General features: G+C 37.0%; 1 protein-coding gene across 2 annotated transcripts in view; it reads left to right on the top strand.

Moving 5' to 3' along the window:
* Window positions 1-26,187, top strand: part of LOC123939903 (programmed cell death 6 interacting protein) — an 81,573-nt gene extending 55,386 nt beyond the window's left edge. For both annotated transcript variants that reach the window (XM_046001967.1, XM_046001966.1), the window contains exons 11-18: window positions 1,087-1,198; window positions 2,782-2,951; window positions 10,530-10,778; window positions 11,128-11,262; window positions 12,679-12,773; window positions 20,118-20,241; window positions 21,479-21,669; window positions 22,594-26,187. In XM_046001967.1, the coding sequence (XP_045857923.1) occupies window positions 1,087-1,198; window positions 2,782-2,951; window positions 10,530-10,778; window positions 11,128-11,262; window positions 12,679-12,773; window positions 20,118-20,241; window positions 21,479-21,669; window positions 22,594-22,768 (1,251 nt within the window). In that variant the 3' untranslated portion in view covers window positions 22,769-26,187. The remainder of the gene's footprint in view (window positions 1-1,086; window positions 1,199-2,781; window positions 2,952-10,529; window positions 10,779-11,127; window positions 11,263-12,678; window positions 12,774-20,117; window positions 20,242-21,478; window positions 21,670-22,593) is intronic.
* Window positions 26,188-26,925: the final 738 nt, after the last annotated feature.

Here is a 26,925-nt window from a genome sequence, read left to right as displayed (position 1 = left end):
AGTTAACCTTTTTGTCAGAGGTATGTCTTAATGGCTTTGTTCACACAGGTAGTGTGATTTCCAGTCCTAAGTATAGGCTTTTGATTCGGAATCTTAGGTGATCCTTCTTTTCTTTTCTATTTAGAGCCAACACAAGTAAAGTTCCTTTGTCAGGCAGTCTTCCTTTTTAAAAATTCATCCAGTGAGTGTCACCCATGTGGAAGCATCCCAGGCTATGGGAGGGTAATGCCTTTGATGGGACATCCACTCATAGCAGCCCCACCTGTGTTTCTTGTGTCCTGCTCCTGTTCTGTTACCTTCCCATTCTAAGCCAATAGTGAACTGTATAGTTGGTGAACTATGTACAGTGGACCAGTTCTGGCTTGTGACCTATTTCTATATGATTCAGTAGTTAAAGATGATTTTAATCTGTTTTTAGAGGGCTGTAAAAAAAAAAATGTGACAGAGATGGTCCACAAAGGCCCACAAAACCTAAAATACTCTAGTGTTTGACAGAAAAGTTTGCAGACCTCTGCTCTAAGATGCCAGGGATTAGCAGGTACCAGTGCTTTAGCACTTACTTCTCTTGGTAGATTATTAACACTTTCTTGTGTTCTGGCTCCCGACTATTCTGTCTTCTCAGACACACATTCAGAAGCCATTTTGTATATGTTACTTTTTAGTTTGTTGTACTGGGATAAAAGTCCAAATTTTTGATTTTCATGTGGATAAGTTAACGTCTTTCTCTTTGTTTTGTTTATGGCATCTAAGGTCTTAAGGCTTTCTATTTATTTTAATCTTAAAAAGAGTCTTTGTTCAAAGTAGCCTTTGTGTATGGATACACATGATCTCTTAGTTTACCTTCTTTTTAATTTATTGAGTAAGGTAATGGCTAACCTGGCCTTAAATTTTATAAGAGTTTGTTAAATATGTTACAACTTGGATTAGTGCAACAAAAATTGTACCATTTTATAGTTCAGCCAGTAAAGTAGGGGTATTCCCATCCATTAATTCTCACCAATATTGAGTCTGATCATTTAAAAAATGTTTTAATTTTTTTTATACCAGAAATGATACTTCATTGTTATTTTACTTCCTTTTTAAAAGTCATTAAGATTGTTGGATGAAGAAGAAGCAACTGACAATGATTTAAGAGCAAAATTCAAGGAACGCTGGCAAAGGACACCATCTAATGAACTCTATAAGCCTTTAAGAGCAGGTAAAATGTATATAAGTGGCTTTTACTTGAATAAATTCCCAATTTTTCTTTTTTAAGATTTTATTTTTAAGTAATCTCTATACCCAACGTGGGGCTTGAACTCACAGACCTGAGATCAGGAGTTGCATGCTCCACTGACTGAGTCATCCAGGTGCCCATATAAATTCCCAGTTTGGATCCACATTTTTGCTTGATTAAATTAGGGTCAGTTGTAAACCTGTTTTTACTGAAACTGTTATTTTGAAAACACAGGTTTTTTCCCCCTCAGTTCAGGGTGAGATAAAAAATAAATAACAGAGGTGATTCATGTTCATTATAAGAAATTCAGATTCTTAAAAATTCTGAAAAATTCTTTTTTAAAAAAGATTGAATACATGGTAGGGGTATGTGTACAGAAGGAGAGGGAGAGGGAGAATCTCAGGCAGACTCCTTATGAGCACAGATCCCGACCTGGAGCTTGATCCCATGACCTGATCCGAAATCAAGAATTGGACCCCCATCTGGCTGAGCCACCCAGGTGCCCCCCAAATTTCTCTCTCTCTCTGCCTGCCTCTCTGTCTACTTGTGATCTCTCTCTGTCAAATAAATAAATAAAATATTAAAAAAAAAATACAGAGTAAAAATGAAAATGATTCTGTATCTGTCTTTTCATATTCCAAGCCCTGTGCCTTTTTTTTTTCCCTTAGAGCATCTATATAACCACTAGATATCACTGGTTCCAGGAACTGGTGTTAAGCTCTATGCACATTTTTAAAATAAATGAGATCAGTTCTGTTTTTTTTTTTAAGATTTTATTTATTTGAGAGAGAGTGAGAGAAAGGGAATGTGCTAGCTGGGGGAAGGGGAGAGAGAATCTCAAAAGATTCCCCACTGAATGTGGTGTGTGACACAGGGCTTGATCTCAGTGACCTTGAGATTGTAATCTGAGCTAAAACCAAGAGTTGGATGCTCAACTGACTGAGCCACTCAGGCACTCCTAAATGAGATCATATTATATGCATATGGTTTTGTAATGTCATTTCACTTAGTAGTGGGTGGTAAAAGGTGAGTTAATTTGAAATCAAATTATTATTTTTTTGAAGAATTTAATTATTAAGATTTGTGTTTGTTAAGGTAAGTGTCTTTATGGTAGCTAAAGACTTATTTTATTTATTTATTTACTATTATATAATTAGTACTATTGACATTTTTTCCTAAAAATGTTAACTGCTGTTCTTTTAAGTCAAGTTGAAGCAGTGATCCTTTGAGAGGGGAATACTTTTTAAGTAAGTTGCAACAATTTTTGGAGTGAATGAATTCTCTCTATATTAATGAGTTGTAGGAAAGGATTAGACTAATGCCGGTTAGTTTTTATTTGGTGGATAGTAACCACAAATACATGCTAAGGTATACCCATGCATTTTGCCAGAAACAAAAATGCCAAGGGCGACAGGAGCTCAGTTTCCATTATATAATGAATCGGGGCCCATAGAAAAGGGGAGAAAAGTAAAGTTGGAGAGCAGAACCAAAAGTATAATCAGCCTATAAATGTTACTATTAAAGTCATTGCTGTACTCTGGTAACATTTTTTTTTCCCCCCACAGAGGGAACCAACTTCAGAGCCGTTTTGGATAAAGCTGTGCAAGCAGATGGGCAAGTGAAAGAACGTTACCAGTCTCACCGTGACACCATTGCACTTCTGTGCAAGCCGGAGCCTGAGCTGAATGCTGCCATCCCTTCTGCTAACCCAGCGAAGACTATGCAGGGCAGTGAGGTAAGCAGATGAATTTTGATGTGGGTGGTCATCTGCTTAGGAAAACTATGTTCAAGCCATTATGAATACAATTAATTGCCAATTCCTTACTGTCCTCTTTTCAGAAATGCAGATGTAAATTGAGGTTGTTATATTTGAAGTAGCATGATACATATACTGTGTAATAGGTAATTACATTAGTAATATTACCATCTTTTTTTTTTTTTTAAAGATTTTATTTATTTATTTGACAGACAGAGATCACAAGCAGACAGAGAGAGGAAGGGAAGCAGGCTCCCTGCCGAGCAGAGAGCCCCATGCGGTGCTCCATCCCAGAACCCTGGGATCATGACCTGAGCCGAAGGCAGAGGCTTTAATCCACTGAGCCACCCAGGCACCCCGTAATATTACCATCTTATAATAATAATTAATTTCTATTTGTTGAATGTTTCCTGTAAGCTTGGTACTTATTCTAGATATTTTGTAAAAATTTCAGTATTCAGTTCATTCAGGTTTTATAAAAGGGAGACATTCTCTATTGCCATCCACTGTATTCCACTGGGACTATCTCTAAAGGGAAAATCAATCAGCTGTGCATATAAATAAGTGGGTAACATCATTATAGCATTTCTCTTTGTGACAGGAAGGGGAAAATCAATAGTGGGGCATGTCAGTCAGAAAGTCCAAAGGTGTAAATATGCTTTAGTGGCTTGATCACTGTAGTAGGTGTTAATTGAATAAGATAGATCCTGAATGAAGTGCATAGGAAAATAAGCCAAAGGGCAAGAAGTGTTTGCTGAAAACTTCTTGAAAAAGGTGAATTTCCTGGGATAGTAGGTCTCAAAAGTTATCAGTGCTGTGCCTTGCCTTTCCACAGAAACATTTCATGTATTTATCCAACCAAGGTTTTGGTTACCTGCTCTGTAAGGCATTATGCTAGGTACTTTGAAAAATCAGCAAATGAATCATACATCGCCTTTACCCTCAATTCATGGTCCAGTGTGGGAAGATAAGACCTATACAAGGAGAACTGTAGTACAGGGTAGATATGTGTCGTGACTATAGAAAGTATGCTGTGAGGATTTAGATGACGAAGCACTTAAATTCCAGTATTTTGGAGCTTATGTCTTCAGAGGCCTCTTAAGAGATTGGCACAGGACAAGAACAGAGTAGACAGGCAGACAAAGTGTACACATACAAAATCCAAGGAGGATCGAGAGAGTGGTGTGTCGGAGACGCTACCAGAGGTTCAGTGGAAAAGAGCCCCCACAGTGAAGACTGCATAGTTGAATGTGCACAGAACCCAAAGCTCTAAAGGTAGGGGGAACCTGATGGAACAAAGAATATGAATTAGATGCTTTAAGGAAAAGGAGGGAAGGAAGAAGGAAGGTGGTTAGATTAATTTGTGAGGAGCAGAGACTGCAGACCCCCTGAACAGCAACGAAGTCTGGCCCTTCTTTATTTTAGGAAAAAGAAAATCCTGCTTCCCATCCTCTTCTCTCTCTCATTTTAAATTAATTATTTATTTATTTAAAGATTTTATTTATTTATTTGACACAGAGAGAGAAATCACAAGTAGGCAGAGAGGCAGGCGGGGGGGCGGGGGGGGAAGCGGGCTCTCCGCTGAGCAGAGAGCCCGATGTGGGACTCATCCCAGGATCCTGAGATCATGACCTGAGCCAAAGACAGAGGCTTAACCCACTGAGCCACCCAGGTGCCCTTTCTCATTTTTTTTTTTTTTTCCTGTCTCATTTTTTAGAAGTAGTCTCTATACCCAACCTGGGGCTTGAACTTAGAACCTCTGGATCAAGAGTCTCATGCCCTACTGACTAATAAGCTAGCCAGCCACCCCCGCCTCCTTTTTCTTTTTGGTGTCTTGTACGTGACTCAGAACTTAATGTGGCTTTTGTCCTTTGATTCTCCTGCTTTCAGTAGAAAAGCAAAAATGATTTCTGTTGAGCAAAATCAGAATTAGCATGCACTACTTTGTTATTTTATACAGTTGTAGTCACGGCTGTTTTTGTTAATTAGTAATGGTATTATATAGGGGAAGAAAACTTTTTTTTTCTTTTTTACATTTTATTCACTTATTTGACAGAGAGAGAGATCACAGGTAGGCAGAGAGGCAGGCAGAGAGAGAGGAGGAAGCAGGCTCCCCACTGAACAGAGAGCCTATGCGGGGCTCGATCCCAGGACCCTGAGATCATGACCTGAGCCGAAGACAGAGACTTAGCCCACTGAGCCACCCTGGTGCCCCAGGGGAAGAAAACTTTTATAATCAATATGAAGTTATTTTACTGAAGGTAGATTTTCTAGGTAGAAGCAACCAAAAATATTCAGTGCTCTATATATTCATTAATCATGTGCCTTTATCAAAAAGACTAGTTAATACCATGTTTATTAAAGCTCTTTCAGGTAATTGTCATAGTTGTTGATGACACATTTTAGCCAGAGTTTTTATGATAAAAGCATAGTCATTTGAATTCTGTATTATTAAAGTGAATACGAAGTACATACATGTTTTATTAAGAAGTCCAATCTTAATGGTAGGGCTTTTTTTTTTTTTTTTTTTTTAATTGTGAAGTGGCCTAGTACTCTACTATTTATCTTTGGCATCTGTTTTTACATATTGAGATACTCTGGAAAATGTTGCAAGCTATGGGTAATTTGTATTTAAAGTCCTTTTTTAAAATACTTAAGACCATTGCTTGTGACCGTGCACGTCTGATCAGCAGGGGTATGGAATCTAGTCTACACTTGGCCAACCAAGCCTTGGCCCTGGGTGTAGGGCTGAGTCTACCCAGAGGAAGGGGCATCTTTTTTTTTTTTTTTTTTTTGGTACGAAAGTGATATCCATTTATACTTGTAGTATTGCATCTGTCTTGGGTGATGGAGGGGTCCCTTTGGGGAAAAAAAAAATGTCCATCTCCTCAGAGATAGTGCATAAACTAGCACTGTCCAAAGCTTTGTAGGCCTTGTTTTTTTCTGGTTCACACAAAGTCATCTAGTAGGTGAACTGCAAATGCTACGTTTACTCTCTGTTTTTCATAACAGGAAGTGTCTAGATAGGTGTTGAGGTTTGTTCACCAAAAATTTGTTGAAGGCCTACTGTATGCCAGGAATTATGGCACCATGGTCACTAACAGAGAGGGGTGCAAAACTCTAGGTTTGCTTTAGTGTAGGGCAAGTGTGATCAGGTTCCCACTGTTTTGTTGTTGAGATATTCTCATGTCTGCCTTTTCTGAAAATAAAATGGCAGGGACTGAAATGTAAAGCTGAAAATCTCATTGAGAGTATTTGTTCTGCACCTAAATGTGTTTGGTGCTGTTAGATGCTACAGAGAGCTTTATCATCTAAATGGGGCTGGCACATGATGGTCTGTGGGCTAAATCCAGCCTGCCTCCTGTTTTCATATGGCCTATGAGCCAAGAATGCCTTTTGCATTTTTAAATGGTTGAAAAAAGTCAAAAGAATAATGTTTTATGACATGTGAACGTTACATGAAATTCAGATTTTAGTATCCATGAATAAACTTCTGTTGGAGCAAAGTTACACTCCTTCACATTTCATCTGTGGCTGCTTTCACACTAGAAAGGGAGAGATAGTTGCAACAGAGACTATGGCTCACAAAGCCAAAAATATTTTCTGTCATTTTTTTCTTTCCCCTTCTGTTTGGTTCTTTATAAGAAAAGTTTGTAGCTCTTGGTCTTAAAGGTGAAGTATAGATAGCTGAGGTGATCTCATTCCTGCCTTTCTGTTTGACCTCATCTCTCTCCCTTTTATCTTTTTTTTTTAACTGTGTTAAAGCCATACTAGGCCTTTTTTTTTTTTTTTTTTTTTTTTTTTTTTTGGTCTTTTCCCTTTGAACCTGGGAAGCTTGTTCCTGCCTTAGGACTTTAACATTTGCTTTCCTTCTATTGGGGTCTTTCTTTCCTTTGCATGGCTACCACTAGTTTTTTCATTAAAGCCCCAGATGTCACCCTTTGCCTTCCTTTGTCATTGTCTACTTTATTGCTCTGTTTTTTTTGTGTGTGTTTCCCTCCTCCCTTCCCCTGTCCCCCACATGAACCAATTCTGCTTTTGTTAATAATTGTGTTTTTGAACCTAGAGCAGTACCCAACATGTAAGGATTCAAAAAGTGTTGATGCAGTGATAACTACTGGCAGCCTAACTTGCTAATAAAGGGATTCAATTAATTGCAGTTGAAAGCTAATTGAGACTGTTTTTAAAACATAGAAATAAATTTAAAAATTTTTTTAATTGAAGTATAATTGACATACATTATGTTAGTTTCAGGTATACAACATAATGATTCAGTATTTTTATATATTGTAAAATGATCACAGTAAATCTAGTTAATATCAATTATCACACATAGTTACAGAATTTGTTTTCTTGTAGTGAGAACTTTTAAGAACGCAGCGTATTATTATTATTTTTAAGATGATTTATTTATTTGACAGAGAGAGAGAGACAGTGAGAGAGGGAACACAGCAGGAGGTAGTGGGAGAGGGAAATGCAAGCTTCCCGCTGAGCAGGGAGCCTGATGCGAGGCTTGACCCTAGGGCCCTGGGATCAGGACCTGAGCTGAAGGCAGATGCTTAATTACTGAGCCACCTAGGCTCACCTATTATTATTATTATTATTATTTTCTTTTAGAGGATTTCATTTATTTGAGAGAGTGGAATACAAGGCGGGACTGGGGAGGAGAAAGAGGGAGAGGCAAAAGCAGACTCCCTGCTGGCCAGGGAGCCTGACATGGAGCTCAATCCCAGGACCCTAGGATCCTGACCTGAGCCGGAGGCAGATGCTTAACCGACTGAACCACCCAGGTATCCCACAATATAGTATTATTAAATATAATTGCCATGCTGTACGTTATAGCCTGATAACGTAATGTATTTATTGATTTGTTTATTTTTAAAGATTTTATTTATTTGACAGAAATCACAAGTAGGCAGAGAGGGAGGGGGAAGCAGGCTCCCTGCTGAGCAGAGGCCCCGGTGCGGGGCTTGATCCCAGGACCCTGGGATCATGACCTGAGCCGGAGGCAGATGCTTAACCGATTGAGCCACTCAGGTGCTCCACAGTATAGTATTATTAAGTATAATTGCCATGCTGTACATTATAGCCTCATGACTTAATGTATTTAATTAATGGAAGTTTGTACCTTTGGATTACCTTAATCTCTTTTGCCTACCCCCATGCCCCACCGCAGGCAGTAGTCTGTCTGTATCTGTGAGCTTGGTTTTCTGTAGATTCCACATGTAAATAAGTTCATATGGTATTTGTCTTTCTCTTTCTGACTTATTTCGTTTAGCATAATGCCCTCAAGGTGCATTCATGTCACAAATGGCAAGACTTCGTTCTTTTTTTAAGCTGAATATAGACTCTGTGTGTGTGTATATGCATTTGTGTGCATATCACTACATTATGTTTATTCATTTATCCATTGATGGACATTTAGGTTTCCATATCTTGGCTGTTATAAGTAATGCTGTAGTGAACATGGGGGTGCAGAGGGATTCTAACTATTGATATACTTTAACTTGATGACACATTAAGCTTCAAACTTGAGTGGATAAGAAAATGTAGGTCGTGGTTTACTTTTCTTACTATTCTGGTCATTCATTTGTGGAAGCAGTTTAATTCATTTTCTGCTGTAGTTACTCTCAAAATAAGGCTGGTATTATACAATCTAAAATATGGCTAAACTAGTATATATGACAGTTTAAAAAAAAATAAAACAAGAGGATGCTTATCATATAAGGACTCTTTGGTGGTCTAAAAGTTCATTTATAAATTGGTTGCTTCAGATGCCATTTTTTTTTTTAAGATGTTATTTATTTTATTTATTTATTTTTAAAAATATTTTATTTATTTGACAGAAATCACAACTAGGCAGAGAGGCAGGCAGAGAGAGAGAGGAGGAAGCAGACTCCCTGCTGAGCAGAGAGCCCGATGTGGGGCTCGATCCCAGGACCCTGGGATCATGACCTGAGTCGAAGGCAGAGGCTTTAACCCACCGCGCCACCCAGGTGCCCCTTCAGATGCCATTTTATTCCCCAGAGACTTAGAATCATAGCATTTTGGAATAGAATAGGACTTACTAAATACATACTTCGTCCTTTTTCATCACTGATTTTAAAACTCCTGACTACCATAAAAGTTAGGAAGTTAGCTTTTCTACATAGTGGAAGTGGTATTAGAACTTGTGATTCTACAAATTCTGCCGGAGTTCTCTTCCTACGTTACTCTGCTGCCCTGTGTGTGGTTCCTCAGTGAAGAGGAGGTTTTATTCATGTGAACTATGTCTGTCTTCTCATATTATTTATTAGCTAATTTGGGGTACTGATGAGAGGCTCTTAGTTGCTATACTGTGGAAGAAGCATCCAGTCTCTTTCTCTATAGATAATAGTGTTATACAGTGTCCCTGACTTTCAGCTTTGTTTAGTAGACTAGTCTTTTATTTTTTTTAAACCAGTTCTGCATATTCCTGTTTGTCCCCCAGTTGTCTTTTATTTGACTTTTTAATTTTTTTCTTTTTAGTTTTTTTGGACATAACTGGGAGAAAGTTAAAAGGTGGCATTTTTCTTATAGCTAAACAAATTTCAGGAAGGCAGACGCTTATCAACTGAGTCATCAGGTGTCCCCCCCCCCCTTTTTTAAGATTTAATTTACTTATTAGAGCATAAGCAGGGGGAAGGGCAGAGGGAGAGGGAGAAGCAGACTCCTGCTGAGAGGGCTTGATTCCAGGACACTGGCACCATGGTCTGAGCTGAAGGCCGACGCTTAACTGCTTGAGCCACGTAGGTGCCTCCCTGCTGCCCCCCTTCTCCCATGGAAAGCTTTTAATGATATGAACAGATGTACAAGAACCCTCTCCTCTCTCCCTCTCTCTCTTTCTCTCTCTCTCAGGATATAAAATAAACACATGGTTTATAGCTTTTTATCTGCATCTCCGGCTCTCTTTATCTGAGATGCTCTGTCCATATATATCTGTGTCTCTGTATCTACATGTCAGTCTATATGTCTCTTGGTCTCTCTTTGTCAGCAAATACGGTATCTCCTTACTTGGCAGAAACACACCTTCCTCTACCTTGCAGCCATGACAGGGACTTGGTATATAGTATAGAGTGGTTAAGAGATTGATTTTGGAGTTAGGCAGACTTAGGTCTCAAATTTTACCTCTACTCCTTAGTAGTGGTGTAACCTTAGGCAGCTTACTTAATTTTTCTGAGACTCAGTTTCTGCAGTTGTGGAATAGAAGTAATAAATATGTACCCAATGAGATTTTGGAAGGATTACGTTAAATTATATTTGTGAAGTGTTTAGGACAATTCCTGGCACATAGTAAATGTTCAATAAATCATGCTTGCTGCTGTTACAGTTATTGCTGCCTCCTATTACAAGCTGAGTCCACTAAAGGTACAATGTCTGTCTCTAAGTAAACTTGATGTACAGTTGATGCTTGGCTCTTTGAGAAATCATCCAGCTCTGAGTGAACCTTTGTATATAATTCCCTTCTGGAAATTGGCTTCTGGGTTTTTTGGGCAATTAAACAAAGGGGTTTTATTTTGTTTTGTTTTAATTGTTTAGGTTGTAAATGTCTTAAAGTCCTTATTGACAAATCTTGATGAAGTAAAGAAGGAAAGAGAAGGGCTGGAGAATGACCTGAAATCGGTGAACTTCGACATGACAAGCAAATTTTTGACTGCTTTGGCTCAAGATGGTGTCATAAATGAAGAAGCTCTTTCTGTCACTGAACTGGATCGAATCTATGGAGGTCTTACGGCTAAAGTCCAAGAATCTCTAAAGAAACAGGAAGAACTTCTTAAAAATATTCAGGTAAAGTTTGTATGCTTTAGTAAGATTTATGTAAAGAAAATCACAGAAAGGATAAACCTGGACTAAATCTGTATCTGTTTAGGATTTTTTTTTTTTTTTTGTGAGTGATGCATTTTAATAGAAATCTGCAGTCATTGTTGGTTATGTTTGATACCCACTGAATTTATGGTATTTTTACTTTAAGGAAAGATTTAAAGTACTGTGTTAACACAAAAGAAATAACATATTAGGTAAATTTCTAGTAATTCTGGCATGCAGTCATATACGATTTTCATATGTAGTTGGCAAAGTAACAATAAAAATGTTATGAGCTATATTAATTTGGTAAATAAATCTTTCCTTTAACAAGGTCTCACACCAGGAGTTTTCAAAAATGAAGCAATCTAATAATGAAGCTAACTTACGAGAAGAAGTTTTGAAGAATTTAGCTACTGCATATGACAACTTTGTTGAACTTGTAGCCAATTTGAAGGAGGGCACGAAGGTATGATGTACAAAAATAATAGTTCACCAGCACAGATGTGAAAGTATAGTTTGAGAAGTTAATTGTGTTTCTGGTTGTACCACATTATTCTTGAAACCCTAGCTCTAATGACTTTCGTCTCTGAGAGGATTGTTGTGAGCAAGAGAAAGCTTAAAGGTGGCGATATTTCATGGGAATGTTGAAGAATGAATTGTATATTTCATCAGGCAAAAAGAGGGTATAGGAATTTCAGTCAAAGGAATTGGCACAGAGATGTCAAAAGCTAATGATACGTTCTAGGGAGAAAGAAAAGAAAGAAAATTGACTAAAAAATTTTTTTTGGAAAGATTTTATTTATTTGAGAGAGAGGGAAAAGAGAACTTCAAAGTGAGCAGCGGGGAGAGATAGAAGGGGGGTGGGAGAGGGACAAGCAGACTTGGTGCTAACCATGGAGCCCAACATGGGGGTCATTCTCACAATCTTGAGATCATGACCTGAGCTGAAGTCAGGAGTAGGAGGCTTAACTGACTGAACCACCCAGGTGCCCCGAGAGTTGATTATTTTAAGTGAATTATGAGGGAACAGGAGTGGTTGAAGTGAAGTTGATCTGTGGTAGGGAAGGGAGGAGGGGGTATGTATGGCTTTTATATTCCGTGCTCATGGTGCTGATGGATGATGATAGACTTGTGATCTGCTTGAGTCTTAGGGTGCTTACTAAGTATGTTGAGTATTTTTTTGCTTTGCCTTTAAATATCTTAGGGAAGTGATTTTATTTATTTTTACCATTGACTTTGCTTTTGAGGGAGCAAGTGATTTTTAATTTTTTTAGGTACATGATACCTTGTGGTTTTTTAACTCCATAATGATCACTGAGTAAAGTTATCTTGATACAAATACACTGGATATAATGTAAAACCCTGTGAAGAGGGGGTAGAAATACTACAAAGCCTTGAAAATAGAAGAATAAGACACCAGTTTATTTGGTTTAAAATGCTTTGTTGAAATAGATAAGCTGAGAAAATTCTTCAGAGAGCCTTTGGAAATACTTAAGGGTTTCTGAAGTGATAACTATATTTCTGAAGTGAATATGCAAATCTAATCCTTCCATTTAAATAGGTCTCATATTTTTATCAGAGATTTATTAAGTAATTGACTTTTCTCTAGGAATTGGGAATATAGTCACCATCGTGAAAGTTAAAACTTGTTCCATTTAATTTTTGATGACAAATGTTCTCTAAAAGTGATTTTTAAATTTTTATTTTCTTTAGTTAGGTCATATTCAATATTAAGTTGTTGAACCTCAGGGGTATGACTATCTCATGAAGAGGATTTTAGTTCTTTAACTTAATTGTGATTAATGAACTTTCGATTGTGTTCCTCTATGATTAAAAAAAAAATCATTCTGGTTTATTACTTGTATTTCTTGTTTGCTTCCAGTTTTACAATGAGCTGACTGAAATCTTGGTCAGATTCCAGAACAAATGCAGTGATATAGTGTTTGCGCGGAAGACAGAAAGAGATGAACTCTTAAAGTAAGTTTATTTTGTGTATTAAATTGTATTTTTCTTTTGAAAAGTTGTGTGTGGAGATTTTGCGGTGAACCTGGCAGTATGAGATAGCAATTTCCTCCCTTTCGTCCTGGACATTTACAAAATAACAAGCAAGCTGCATGATCTGAGATTAAAGATGAAAAGGAGCAGAAACTCCGGGTGCTGGAAGCACAGTGATGTCATAGAAATGCTAAAACAATAGTTCAGGGTGGCAGATACCAGAAATGCTAATACTAAACATAAGTAGCATACCTTGAAATGGCAAATAGGTTCCTCATATAAAACTAGAGGTACAGAATATGGGGAAGACAGGGTGAATAGCTTAGAAAACATCAGCTATGGCCCTTCAGAGGGAGGCTGCTGAGAAAGCTGGGCCATAGCATAGGACTCATTCCATGGTGAGTGACCTGTAGAGTTGCCACAGCATTGGTACAATGCTTATTAAAAATGGTGAAAAATGAACAAAATTTAATAAAATCTAATAGATGGAGAATATTCCCCAGAATCATATTGTTATAGAACAGATGAAAATTCTGAATGAACATTTCATCATGAGTTAAGAAAAAAAGAGAAGAGGGTTAAGAGGCAATCACCCTGAGGAATGCCACACACAGAAATGCCAGCACTCAAGGAAGATGGTGAAAAGACAGGACATGGTAAAATGTGAGGTGTCAGGATTCAGGAAACAAGTAGAAGAGAGAAGAACAAAACTGTCACAGAAACCAGATGAAATGGGAAGGAGTGAAAAGGAGAATAGACCATGAAGTAGACTACAGGAGCACAGAGTAGAAAAGAGGAAATCAAAGAAAATGAAACCAAAGTAAAAAAAAGAATTAAAAAGGATTAAAGAGAAGATGGTCAAAGAAGATCCAAATGTGCAAAATTGAATTTTGCTGAAAGAAGAGAAACCAAAACCCCGAATAGAACAAATACTTAACAATATTACTCAAGAATATTTCCTAAAATAAGTGAAAGCTTATCAAAAAGGTTTATCTTAACGGTCAGGAAAAATGAACAAGAACTGTCAAACCAAATATAAATTTTTAGCCTTACAAAATAATGACGGAGTCCTTTAGGCAATTGGGCAAAAAAGTCAAGGCCATTTATAAAAAGATGAAAAAGTTGAGGCTCATAGCACTGTGTGCTAGGAGAGAGTAGAGTGATTGCTACTGGAACTCTAGGAAAGCAAATATGAGCCAAGGATTTTATATTCAGTCAAACTGTCCTTCAGGACAGTAATGAATGTAAAGAACTCAGAGACTTATATTCATGAGTCTTTCTTGAACCCTTCAACCAGCCCCACCCTTATTCACCCCTCTGTTCACATTTAAACTGTTTTTCATAGAAGTTGTTGGAGATACCATCAGAGAGCTACCTCTCCACCTCTTTCTTGGCAATGTTGTTTTTAGAGTTTTTCTGCTAAACCTTTATTTAAAAAAAATTTTTTTTTCCTTTTAATTATCCATGAGAGACACAGAGAGACAGGGGGAAGCAGGCCTGCCACAGAGCAGGAAACCGGATGTGGGACTCCATCCCAGGAGCCTGGGATCATGACCTGAGTTAAAGGCAAATGCTTAACCAACTGAGCCACTTAGGCACCCCTTCTACTAAACATTTGAAAAGCAAATAATTAATGAACTTTTAACATGGCTTTAGAGACTAAAAAACACCCCTCCAAATTATTGATAAGAAAATCTGACAAAGATTAAGACAAACCAGACTTCAGATGAGTTTCATTTATGAATATGGTTGCAAAAGTCCTGAATAAAATACTTAACCATTGATACCAGTATGTTAGAAATCATGAACAAGCAGGGATAGGGTGGTTATTCCAGTAATGTGATGGTTGGTTCAGTATTTTTTACATGTAAGGGAAAGAAGATTGTTTTCATAGGTGAGGAAAAAACAATTGAGAAAGTAAGTCTCATGTGGTTCATATATACAGTGGAATATTACACAGCCGTCCAAAAGGATAAATACCTAACATTTACATTGACATGGATGAAACTGGAGGGCATTATGCTAAGTGAAATAAGTCAGTCAGATAAAGACAATTATCATATGGTTTCACTCATATCTGGAATGTAAGAAATAGTGCAGAGAGTTGGTCATAGTGGAAGGGAGGGAAAACTGAATGGGAAGAAATTAGGGAAACAAACCATGAGAGAATCTTGATTCTGGGAAGCAAACTGAGGATTGCAGATAGGGAGGTGGGTGGGGAGATGGGGTAGCTGGGTGATGGGGATTTAGGAGGGCACAGGATGTGATGAGCACTGGGTGTTGTGTGCAACTAATGAATTTTTGAACATTATATCAAAAACTAATATGTTGGCTAAATAAAAAAAAGTCTTCTGGTATTCAGTAGAATAGGAGTAGGTAGATACTTCCTTAACACTGTGTGTGTGTGTGCCAATCTTTTTATATATGCACAAAACTTAGCATCATGGTTCATGGAGAAACAATGTAAACATTCCTTCTAAAAGTAAGGACAAAATGCCCACTATCAACTCTATTATTTAATACATACTGGCAGTATAAGCCAGCATAATTAGACAAAAGAGTAAAATTCGAAATAGAAAAATTGAAAAAGAGAAGTTAAAGGCTTCACTATACAACTTTATGATAATGCAGCTTAAAAATCCATGAGAACCCCAAAACTCAGCAAATAATAGAATTATTACCAAAGACAATGGATTATAAATATAATTTATAGAAAATAGTAGCTTTCATATAAATAAATATAGGAGATACAATGGAAGAAAAGACCTCCACTTGTAATAGCAACAAAAACCATAAAATACATAGGAATTTGTTGTCTATGAGACCTGTATGTAGAAAACTTTGAAACAGTGTTCAAGGGCACAGAGGAGGACTCGAATTTGAAAGATGTGTCATGTTTTTGGGTAGGATGACTCAACTTCATAAGGATTTCAGTTTTTACACATTTAGCGTAATTTATTGATTTAAAATAAATAGATTTTCATTTAAAACTAGATAAGTTGATCCTAAAACTTAGCTGGAAAAACTGTCAAATTATTAGCCAGGAAAATAGTGTAAAAAGAACAGTAAGGGAAACTCATTCTGCGAGATACTAAAATATATAATATTGTGTCTAATTAAAACACAGTGGTACTGGTACATGATTAGACAGATCAAAGACCAAATAGAAAATACAAATAGATTCTGATACATTGTGAATTTAGTGTAAAAAAGATCCTAAGCTAATCAGAAGATGTTAGAGACAATTGCCTTGCCATTTAGAAAATAAAAGTTATTTTTATACCAGAATAAATTCCAAGTGGACCAGACTTGAAATGTGTAGGATAAAATATAATGTTTATGAGAGAATTCTTTTATAAAGCTGAAATTGGATGAGTCTTTCTTACTCTGACTTAAAATCTAGAAGCCATTTTTTAAGAAGGAAAAATTCATCATAACATAAGCTGAGTCTTTATGTAATAAAATAGGGGAAAGTATTTGAAACCTGCTCACAAAGGTGAAAGGCAAACTTACTGGTTTATGAAGAACTGATTTATGACGAACTCAGATGTTACCGAGGACAAGAAAAACCCAATGGAAAAGTTTGCAAAGGCTGTAAACAGAAATTTGGCAGATGAGGAAATATAAGTGGTTCCTAAGCATTTATGAAAAAATGCCTGTCTGGGGCACCTGGCTCGCTCAGTTGGTAGAGCATGCAACTTTTGATTTTGGGTTGTGAGTTCAAGCCCCCACTTGGCCTAGAACTTACCTAAAAAATAAATAAACTAGAAACCTGCCCTCATTCAATAAATGTAAATACAAATTAAAACTATTCTGAAGTAACATTTCTCAGGTTGGCAAAAATCTGGAAGTTTGAAAACATGCTTTGTTGGCACATGTGGGAGAACAGGTCTGATCTGTGGGTGTGAATGCATGTTGGTGCATCCTTGTGTGGGGCAGTTTTGCTCTAAAGGTCTGGATTACAAATTCGTACATCTTTTAATCCAGCTAGTCTGGTTTTGACAGTTTATTCTGGTATGTGTTAGCATATGCTAGAAATGACATTAACTAATTCATTTCTGAATTGCTTGTAGCAGTAAAAGAAACAAATATTGGGGCACCTGGGTGGCTCAGTGGGTTGAAGCCTCTGCCTTTGGCTCAGGTTATGGTCCCAGGGTCCTGGGATCTAGGCCCGCATTGGGCTCTCTGCTCAGTAGGAAGCCTGCTTCCTCCTCTCTCTGCCTGCCTCTCTGCCTACTTGTGATCTCTGTCTGTCAAATAAATAAATAAAATCTTAAAAAAACAACAACAAATATCTAGGGCTGGTGAAATAAATAAAGGTACATCTGTACAGTTTTTTTCTCTTTTTTTTGGTATGTTTTCTATTTATTGATATGGAGAGATTTTGAAGATAATCATGGTAAAGAAGAAAGATACAGAACAGTGTAAAGTATGCTTTTTGTATAAGAAGGGAGAAAATAAAATACACATTTGAATTGGTTTATGTGTCAGGTAATGCTGGACAGGTTCATAAGAATAGTGTGTATCTGGGGGTGTGAGTGGTGGAGCGGGAACTTGCAGATAGGGATCTTTCACTCACTTTTTAGTTTTTGAAGCAAGTGAACACATTACGTTTTCAGAAAGTTATGTGAAATTAAATAATTAATGGGGCTTCATATGTTTTTATAGCCCCATCCAAGTAGTCTGATTTTTATTTTTCAGACTGTACAGCTGAATTTTCGGGAGTCATTCCCTACTGCCCACCCTTTTTTTTTTTTTTTTTAAAGCTGCAGAACCCTTTGCTCAAACTTAGTGTTACAGAGAAGCCTGGTTTGTAAAACGATGAAGATTAATCTGGCTCAGATGCAAGCGGGGTGAAGGGCTAGGAGCAGGACCTTTTGCCCCTCTTTCCTTTCCTTCACCTAAGCAAGCAGCTGCCATTGAGATGACTGTACAGGACCCTTAAATTCTATATCTCAGGACCAAGTGAGAGCCAAAAAAGGTTTCTTTTTTCTTTCTTTCTTTTTAAAAACTCCTAATTTATGTTGTAAGCAGTTATTACAAACTTTCAAACGTTAAGAATTATTTTTGCCTCCCCCCCTTTTTAAAAAAGATTTTATTTATTTGAGCGAGCGAGTGAGAGAGATCACAGAGGGAGAGGAAGGGGTAGGGGGAGAAACAGATTTGCCACTGAGCGGAGAGCCTGATGCTGGGCTGGATGGATCCCAGGACCTTGGAATCATGACCTGAGCCCCGAAGGCAGATGCTTAACCGACTGGGCCACCCAGCTGCTCTGTATTTTTGGTTTCTTGATGAGTGTGTATTAGCTTTCTTTATATAGAGAGTGACTAATTTATCTTCTAACTGGGACCCTTTTTTGGTAGTGAAAGTGTGGTCCGGGGGGGACTTTGGGAGTTGCAGTTAATTGTTACGTCAGGACATCAGGTGCTGTTGCAAACACGTTGGGGCTTGCCATATTTATTTTTTTTGTGTATATGACTCAGTTCAGATAGAAGTTGGTCAATACCACGTGTTTCATAGAGTGCATTTTACCTTAGGGTTTTGGTTAGTGAGATTTTGGGATGGATTTCAGTTTACTCTTGGAGGGGACTTTAAATTATTTTCCTAAAATTTAATACTCTATTTTAATAGTCATTTTAATGGTCTGTCATGCATTTACCTTAGTTACAGATGTCAGGGGTATCTTTTAACATAAAATATCTCAGTGCTGCGTTTCTTTGAAAATCTTCAGAAAATTTTCTCGAAGAAATTTGCATAATGATTTGAATAGGTTAGATTTCTCACCTGTTGTTTTGTTTCCTAAAACACTGGTATGAAACATCTGGCTGACTGTGTGCAATTGTGGTGTTTGATAACTTTTAGATAGGCCAGTATATTAGGAGTTTCCATCTAGGGGTGACTTCTTAATAGTGAGTGGGCCGTCTTTTAGGACTGCCTGCCCAGTTTGACATGTTCCTTATTCTAGCTATAACTGTGATCTCTGATCTTTTCCTAGTCTTCAGAAATAGAAAAAGAACTAACTTTATTTTTTTAAATAGTAGGACAAAAGATTTGAGTTCATTCTAGTCAAGAACAGAAATGTAGTATATTTTAAAATACCATCATTGTTTTGAGTCTATTTTCTGTTTACTGTATGAAGAGAAAAAAAATTTTAAAAAGATCTGGTATTCATCTCACACCAGTCATGTCTAAAATTAACAATCAGGAAATAACATGTTGGTGAGGATGCATGTGGGAATGCAGACTGGTACAGCCACTCAGGAAAACAATAAGGAGGTTCCTCAAAAAGTTGAAAATAGAGTACCTTATGACCCTTACCCCAAAGGTACAAATGTAGTGATCTGAAGGGGCACCTGCACCCCATAGCAGCAATGTCCACCATAGCCAAACTATGGAAAGAGCCCAGGTGTCCATCAACAGATGAATGGATAAAGATGTGGTATCTGTCTACAATGGAATACTACTCAGCCATCGAAAATTGAAATGTTGGTGTTTGCAATGGCGTGGATGGAACTAAGAGGGTATTACACAAAGTGAAATAAATCAATCAGAAAGACAATTGTCATGTATCATATGACCTCACTCATACGTGGACTTTAAGAAACAAAACAGAGGAGCATAGGGGAAGGGAGGGAAAAATAAAACAAGATGAAATCAGAGAGGAAAAGAAACCACAAGGGACTCTTTTTTGTTGTTATTTATTTATTTTTTTAATTAACATGTAATCTGTTATTTGCCCCAGGGGTACAGGTCTGTGAATCATCAGGCTTATACATGCTTATACATTTCACAGCACTCACCATAGCACATACCCTCCCCAAAGAGGAGACTCTTTTTTTTTTTTTTTTTTTTAATATTTTATTTATTTGACAGAGAGAAATCACAAGTAGGCAGAGAGGCAGGCAGGGAGAGAGGAGGAAGCAGGCTCCCTGCGGAGCAGAGAGCCTGATGCGGGGCTCGATCCCAGGACCCTGGGATCATGACCTGAGCCGAAGGCAGAGGCTTAATCCACTGAGCCACCCAGGCGCCCCCAAAGAGGAGACTCTTAATCATAGGAAACAAACTGAGGGTTGCTGGTGGGGAGAGGGGGTTGGGAGGATGGGGTAATGGGTGATGGGCATTAAGGAGGGCTCATGATGTAATGAGCACTGGGTGTTATATAAGGTTGATGAATCACTGAACTCTTCCCCTGATGATAGTAATACACTATATGTTAATTAATTGAGTTTAAATTTAAAAAAACTATGAAAAAAAAAAGATGTGGTATTTTATATATGTTGTTTTTTTAAAATTGTGTTAATTCCTAACACTTCTCTCTTTAATAAGGGACTTGCAACAAAGCATTGCCAGGGAACCTAGTGCTCCGTCAATCCCTACACCTGCATATCAGTCTTCCCCAGCTGGGGGACATGCGCCAGCTCCTCCAACGCCAGCACCAAGAACCATGCCGGTCAGTAAGCAACCACAGTTTGTAAATGGAAGTTTTACATTAGTGCTTGCTTGCCATGAAGGATGAAACAGGCTTTACATTGTAAAGATCTGGTGGTTACCAGTTTTCATCAGATTGACCAGCCTTTAGATGTTTTGCAGTATAAGGGATTCAGCATCACTCATGAATTCTTGCCAGAAAAGGTTCAACTTGAATCTAATCAGGTCTTTAGAACCACCTCTCAGTTTATAGCAAATACAGTGTTACAAAATAAATTAAATTGTGCCATTAGGAAATAAGTGGACAAATCCAGAACTGGGGCATTCTGAGACACTTTGTCTTTTCTAAAAGTGAATGTCATGGAAAGAAAAAAAAAAAAGGTGTGGGGCATTCTGGTTTAAAAGAGGAAAGATTCATAATAATCATGTAGTACATGAACCTCGATTGGATCTTGGTTTATAAAAATTCCTTTAAGAGCTTTTTTTGGTGATAAATAGGAAAACTTGAATGTGGAGTGGATACTCAGTGACATTAGGAAGTAACTGTTCATTTTCTTAGAGTGAAATGGTATTGTATTATGTAGGAGAGTATTAGGACTTTATGCTACGTCTTTAGGGTTGGTGTCATGAAGTTTGCAACTTTCACATGGTTCTGCAAACATTAGATAGATAAATATGTGGATATAGCTGTAGATAAACCAAGCATGATCAAATGGTAATAATTACTGAATTTAATTGGTAAATATGCATTTGTTTATTATACTATTCTTTTAAGTTTTGGAGTGTTTGAAAACGTTTGCATAAAAAATATGGCTAGGAGATGGGCTCTCTGCTCAGCAGGGAGCCTGCTTCCTCCTCTCTCTCTGCCTGCCTCTCTGCCTACCTGTGATCTTTCTCTCTCTGTCAAATAAATAAGATCTTTAAAAAAAAATGTGACTAGGAGGAGATTATAGTAATAAACTGTACCTTACTTGCTCCTTCCTCCCGTATCAAATGTCTAACCATTGATGGGAGCAGTAATGAGCTACAGAAATGATTAGGCATTAGGAACAGAGCAGTAGCTGTGCAGTTTCCAGAAATTGGAGAATTATTCCTCAAATTGTTACATTTCTAGAGCAATAAGTCAACATTTAAAAATGGTAATTAGAAATATATTTGGTTGGATTCTAGAGTTTCTCATATACCCTCACTTATTTTAACTGACAGTAATTGACAGCAACATAAAACATTTTGTAGTCACTGTTGACTTTTTCTTATAGCCTGCTAAGCCCCAACCCCCAGCCCGGCCTCCACCTCCTGTGCTTCCGGCAAATCGAGCTCCTCCTGCTACTGCTCCAGCTCCAGTGGGGACAGGCACTGCCCCGCCAGCTCCGTCACACACTCCTGGTTCAGCAGCTCCCCCTCCACAGGCCCAGGGACCCCCATATCCTACTTATCCAGGATATCCCGGGTAAGGCTGCAACTGAATATCTGAATGAATTGGCTAATGTTTCTAGCTCTGGTTAGCCTTTTAAAAACAGGGTTACCACTTCTCTAATGGAGGTGTCATGAATGAATAATCTGCGTTGTCAGTTTACACAGAAATGAAAATGATTTTACAGGCACTTATTTGAGCAACTGAATGGCTGTTTCCCAGGCTTATTTATGTTTTTAGTTTTTACATGCTGGGTTCATCTTAAATCTTTTCTGTATGGAATGTAGAATGTGTTTCCTTGGTCGTCTTTATTTTGGTGATAAACGGATAGGTGCCTTTTCTGAACTTAGCAAGACTGATAAGGCCTTGCTTATGTACCTGTACTTTGAAATATTTGCATTCGGACAGACGGTTGAACACAACTCTAATTACGGCATGTGCTTTCTTAAAGAACAGCTTTCTTTCTGATAATTTTTTAATCTTAAAAATCCAGACATTTGACTACCTCTTAAGATGTGCTCCAGACTTTGCTTTGTAAGTACATTCTGTCTTCCAAATATTAAAACTTTGTTAACGGTGAATTTATGTGCATTACAGTGAGTATTGAATCTTGTGAACCAGGAATGTACTTAGGTTGGTACATTAAAATTAAGGGTCTCCATTTTTATTCCTTGTTAATAGTTTAATATTTAGTCTTATTTCCATTACAGTATTATTTTCTGGATACTATTAAATACTTGATATTCTTTTATCTCAAGTATTAACCGATAGGAACACTTTTTTTCTAATAAGTACCTTGAAATAGCTGTTTTTTTTCTCCCTAGTGTTCTCTGCTAGACTGAGAAATAGAGAAAAATGACTTTCTTGAAAAAACTTGGTTTTAGAATAATTGTTACATTTCATTTTCCAGTATTTGATTTACCAATCCCTTTTTTTGTTTGTTTGTTTTCTTTTTATCAGGTATTGCCAAATGCCCATGCCCATGGGCTACAATCCTTACGCATACGGCCAGTATAATATGCCATATCCGCCAGTGTACCACCAGAGCCCTGGACAGGCTCCATACCCAGGACCCCAGCAGCCTTCATACCCCTTCCCTCAGCCCCCACAGCAGTCTTACTATCCACAGCAGTAATATGTCAGCTCAGAAGCTCAGCTGGTTCAGTTCAAAGGGAAAGAAGTACCATCCCTGCAATAAGTGTACTAAACTCTATGTTCTGGTTAATATAATGTACTCTGTTAAACTGAACACAGTGTATAATTTCTGTCTGTGGCTGAAAGCTAAAAACTGTGCCCCAGTTCCACATTTGATTGCACACTGAGAGATGCTGCTGTTGCAGTATAAACACTATAATAGGTATAATAGGATTTGAAATAAATTACATTTCAGCTCATAAAAGTTGAAAATGAGAAATTAAACCCACAAGTGAAACGTTTGAAATTATTATACTTATGTCTACATAAGATGTGGTTGGAACATCAGATACTTACAATGATGGTTTAAGTACTGATATTCAAGAAAACTAAGTTTTCTTTTTCTTTTGGTTTATCAGTTTGGTTTAATTTCCATTATACTATTTTGCATAATCAAAGCATTGTAAATCTTATAATTTAAAAATAAATTACTTAAGAACAGTTGTCATTGTTATGTTTTGTCATTGATTCTCATTACTGTCTAATTTCTTTCTGGTATTAGTCTCTCATTTTATATGTACATAAGTTAAACAGATAACTGTGTTTAAGTGCATGATTAGTGCAAGTTAATAGTCGGGTTTATAGGAAAACCAAAAGAATAGTACCATAATTTATCTTTCATATGCTGATTAGTAAATTAAATTTGACGTTTATTTTGAAAAGTCCTATAATGTGGAAGAAACACAATTGCTACCAAAGATTATTCAAATAAATATACAAATAATAAATATGTATATTTAAAGTTTTATTAGCCTCTCCAAGAAATTGATACAAATTCTGATAATAATTTTTCCCTCTTTTTCATAACCTATTTAAAATAAATACATATCATTGACAGTACTGTCTAATATAATGGAATTGTTTAAAGAAAATTTGCTGTACCCTTCTATTCCTTTTTTCCACCTTACTGTCTTAACTTGGTAACATTTAATACACAATGTATCTGAGTCGATCTAAGCCCTTTCATTTTATGCTCCTAAAATATTAAACTATTTTATAATTCAGGGAGCGTACAAAACAATTGTTGGGAGCATATGCCAATTCTGGAATAGGCTGTATATTTAATATTAAGCTCTGCTGTTAGGATAATTAATCACTGTATAAACCTCAGTAAAAATAGTGAGACATGCATCATGGAGTGAGTAAAAGAGAAAGGTATGAGTTGTCTAATGATGGGATTTGTTTTGTGTGAGGTTCATTTCTGAACACATCAGGCATATGAGCAGATTTCCAATGAATCTGTTTGTTTATTTTCTAAGTTTTGATGCTCACCTTTTCTTGCATTATTGTTACATTTAAATGATACTGTCATTTGGTCCACTGTTCTTTTCATTGACATTTTGGGTTTATATTTTAAATGTTGGACTGGAGGTGTGATTGTAAAAGGGAGTGCATTGGTTAAAAAATATATGTACATTTAAAAAATCTTACTTCGTTATTGTACGTAGAAAACATGAAGGCATGTTACAAATGACCTTTCCATGGAATATTGAAATTGGTTAAAGTCCAATAGTTAAAACCTTGGCAAAAGTAGTTTTTTACATATCATAGCTAAATTTTATTAATGTGGAATCATCAAACTATGACATAGGCTTTTTTGACACTTATGTAAAAGGCATTAAAGTTCTACATTCTTATTATTCTTATTCATGGTATCCTATACTAACATGAAATACTCAGAGTTAGGGGTATTCCAAATTGCTAGTTTATTCTTACTAATACAGAAAAAAAACTAAAAACAAATTGGCCTGAATATTCTCTTGGGGAAAGAAGGCACTAAGAAGAGTAAGAGCATCAGAGGGGCAAAAGAGGTTGTTATAAGGCCACTTAGCCCATTCTGTGTGCTAAGCTAGGCCTGCTCCTAGAGAGCCACAGGAAAATTGTTTCGAAACTGTTAGAAAGGAGGCTCCACAGCCCCAAGTGGCAGCCTCTTCCATCATGCCTGACTAGCTCAAAGACTTGTACACAGTAATGCAGACCCACTCTCTGGTCAGTTCACTCATCTTTTAGGTAACTGCGGATGTATTTTTTGGTTGCCTGTGTCTGGGTACAGATGACCAGATTTCTGCAGCCCTTCCTTGCTGGGGCTGTCCTCATAGTGTTTCTAGTTTCATTAGGGTAGCTCATGGTAAGAAGTTTCTCTTAGTCTGTTTTGCATTCTGACAAACAAGGAAGCCCCCACTGGGATTATGTTTGTTACCAGATTTTCTTGTCCTTTGCTAAACTTCTTATATTCCACAGAACACCCTAAAAAGGTGTTATGGACAATGGTATTTATCTAGAGGTAGGAAAGTGTCAACTCTGGTTTAGGTACTTTGGTTACCTTTGTTTATAATTAGACTTTTTGATAATTTTCCTAAACTAAAGAAGCCATTCCCAGACCATTTAAGTTTGGGTTTGGAATACTGTTTTTAAAAGGACTGCAAGTAATGAAGCTCTGCATGGCGGAGCTAGTCAGAAGTGGGGGAAAAGCCTCACTTCTCCTATTTCTTGTTCCTAGTTGCAGACAAATAGCTTGACTTCTCAGTCTGGTGTAAAGTATTGGTCTACTCCCATGTCCTTTGATTTTTATTCTCAGTTAAGAAAAACAGTTATATGTCACTGCAAACCGGTCAGTCTTTGTGAGACATTCCTATACCCATAACCCCGGTTTCTTCGCAGTTTATCATCTCTCCTTCCCCAAATGTAAGTAGTTAACAGAAAAAAAGAACAAGATTTCACAGAACCTTCTCTCCCTGACACTCTATCCCAGTCAGCAGCCTTTCTAGTAAAACAGATTTTAAAAATGTTCCCATTAGAGCTTTACAAAGTTTGCAAAAGTGCTTTATACACATTTTCTAATTTCATAAACATGATAAAATGCAGTTTGTTAAGTAGGTTTCAGTTTGCTGATGGAGTTTTTTTTTTTTTCTTTTAATGATTGGTGTATCTTGAAGAATCTTGCTACAACCTAGTGGCCTCTCTCTCTTTGTAAACACTTCTGCAATTATTAGTTGACTCACAGTACAGAACAGGATACAAAGTAGGGAAAAACTGCTATAGTGTTAAAATTACTAGTATAAAAATAGACTGTAGAACCAAATGGTTGATTATAAGATTTACATGGAAGAGCTAAGAAGGAAAAATTATATTTTTAAAGAAAAAGAGAATATTCAGGCTTTATTTCTGGTATGAAGTTTATATTTTTTAAAAAGATCCTATATTATCACACCAGAGATTTTAGATTCTTTTCTGGTTACAAACACTGCTGGTAGTTGGATTATATTTTTATTGTATTCATTTCTCTTAGGGGGAAAATTGTAAAGCAACAAAAAGGTTCCAGATGAATGTATCCTAGAAATAAAAGTTGAAAGATTCTTACTTCCTTGGAGTATGAATTCTTATTTGAAGTGTTTATCCTTCAGCTTTATAGTTTCTGCAGTTTGACAATGGTGGTTTGGGAAATAATAAAATACCCACTCTGACTAAATGCATGAGACCATGTTTAAATGTTTTCTTACAGCGGTCAGTCCCATACTTGATCCGTGGATGGACTATGTTTTTCATTAGTTGTGATTTGCTCCAGGTTTTTTTTTTTTTTTTAAACAAGCGAAACCCTTCGTAATTTTGTGTGTGTGTGTGTGTGTTTAAATTAACATATAACGTATTTGTTTCAGGGGTGCAAGTCTGTGAGGAATCTTTTCAGGTGTCATTTCTTGGGGGGGTTAATTTTTGGAAATGTATGGCATGTTATACAGTTGGTGAGGAAAGGGGAGGTGGTTAAATGTGTTTTATTCTTAAAATTTTTGAAATATTTTCGTCTTTTAAAACATTTTCTTTCTACTTCTTCCATGTTTTAAGGTCAGATGCAACTGTTTTATTATGTAGCTCACAATGCACAGTTTATCCAAAAATGTGTTGATGCTGTATGTCTTCCAAATTTGTTGAACAAGCTGGCTCCAGGATGAATCAATAGTCTGTCTGGATCCCTGTTATATAAATTTTAAATACATCAACTGGGCATAGTTAAATCTTACTTCTGTTTTCACTTACCTGGCATCTGGGTCGGAGAGTACAGAGTTCACACTAGGGGCTTGGACACGTAGATGTCTGCAGTGA

Source organism: Meles meles, chromosome 4 (genome assembly GCF_922984935.1).
Source record: "Meles meles chromosome 4, mMelMel3.1 paternal haplotype, whole genome shotgun sequence".
NCBI classification, from domain to species: domain Eukaryota; kingdom Metazoa; phylum Chordata; class Mammalia; order Carnivora; family Mustelidae; genus Meles; species Meles meles.
This window is presented reverse-complemented; position numbering and strand designations above follow the sequence as displayed.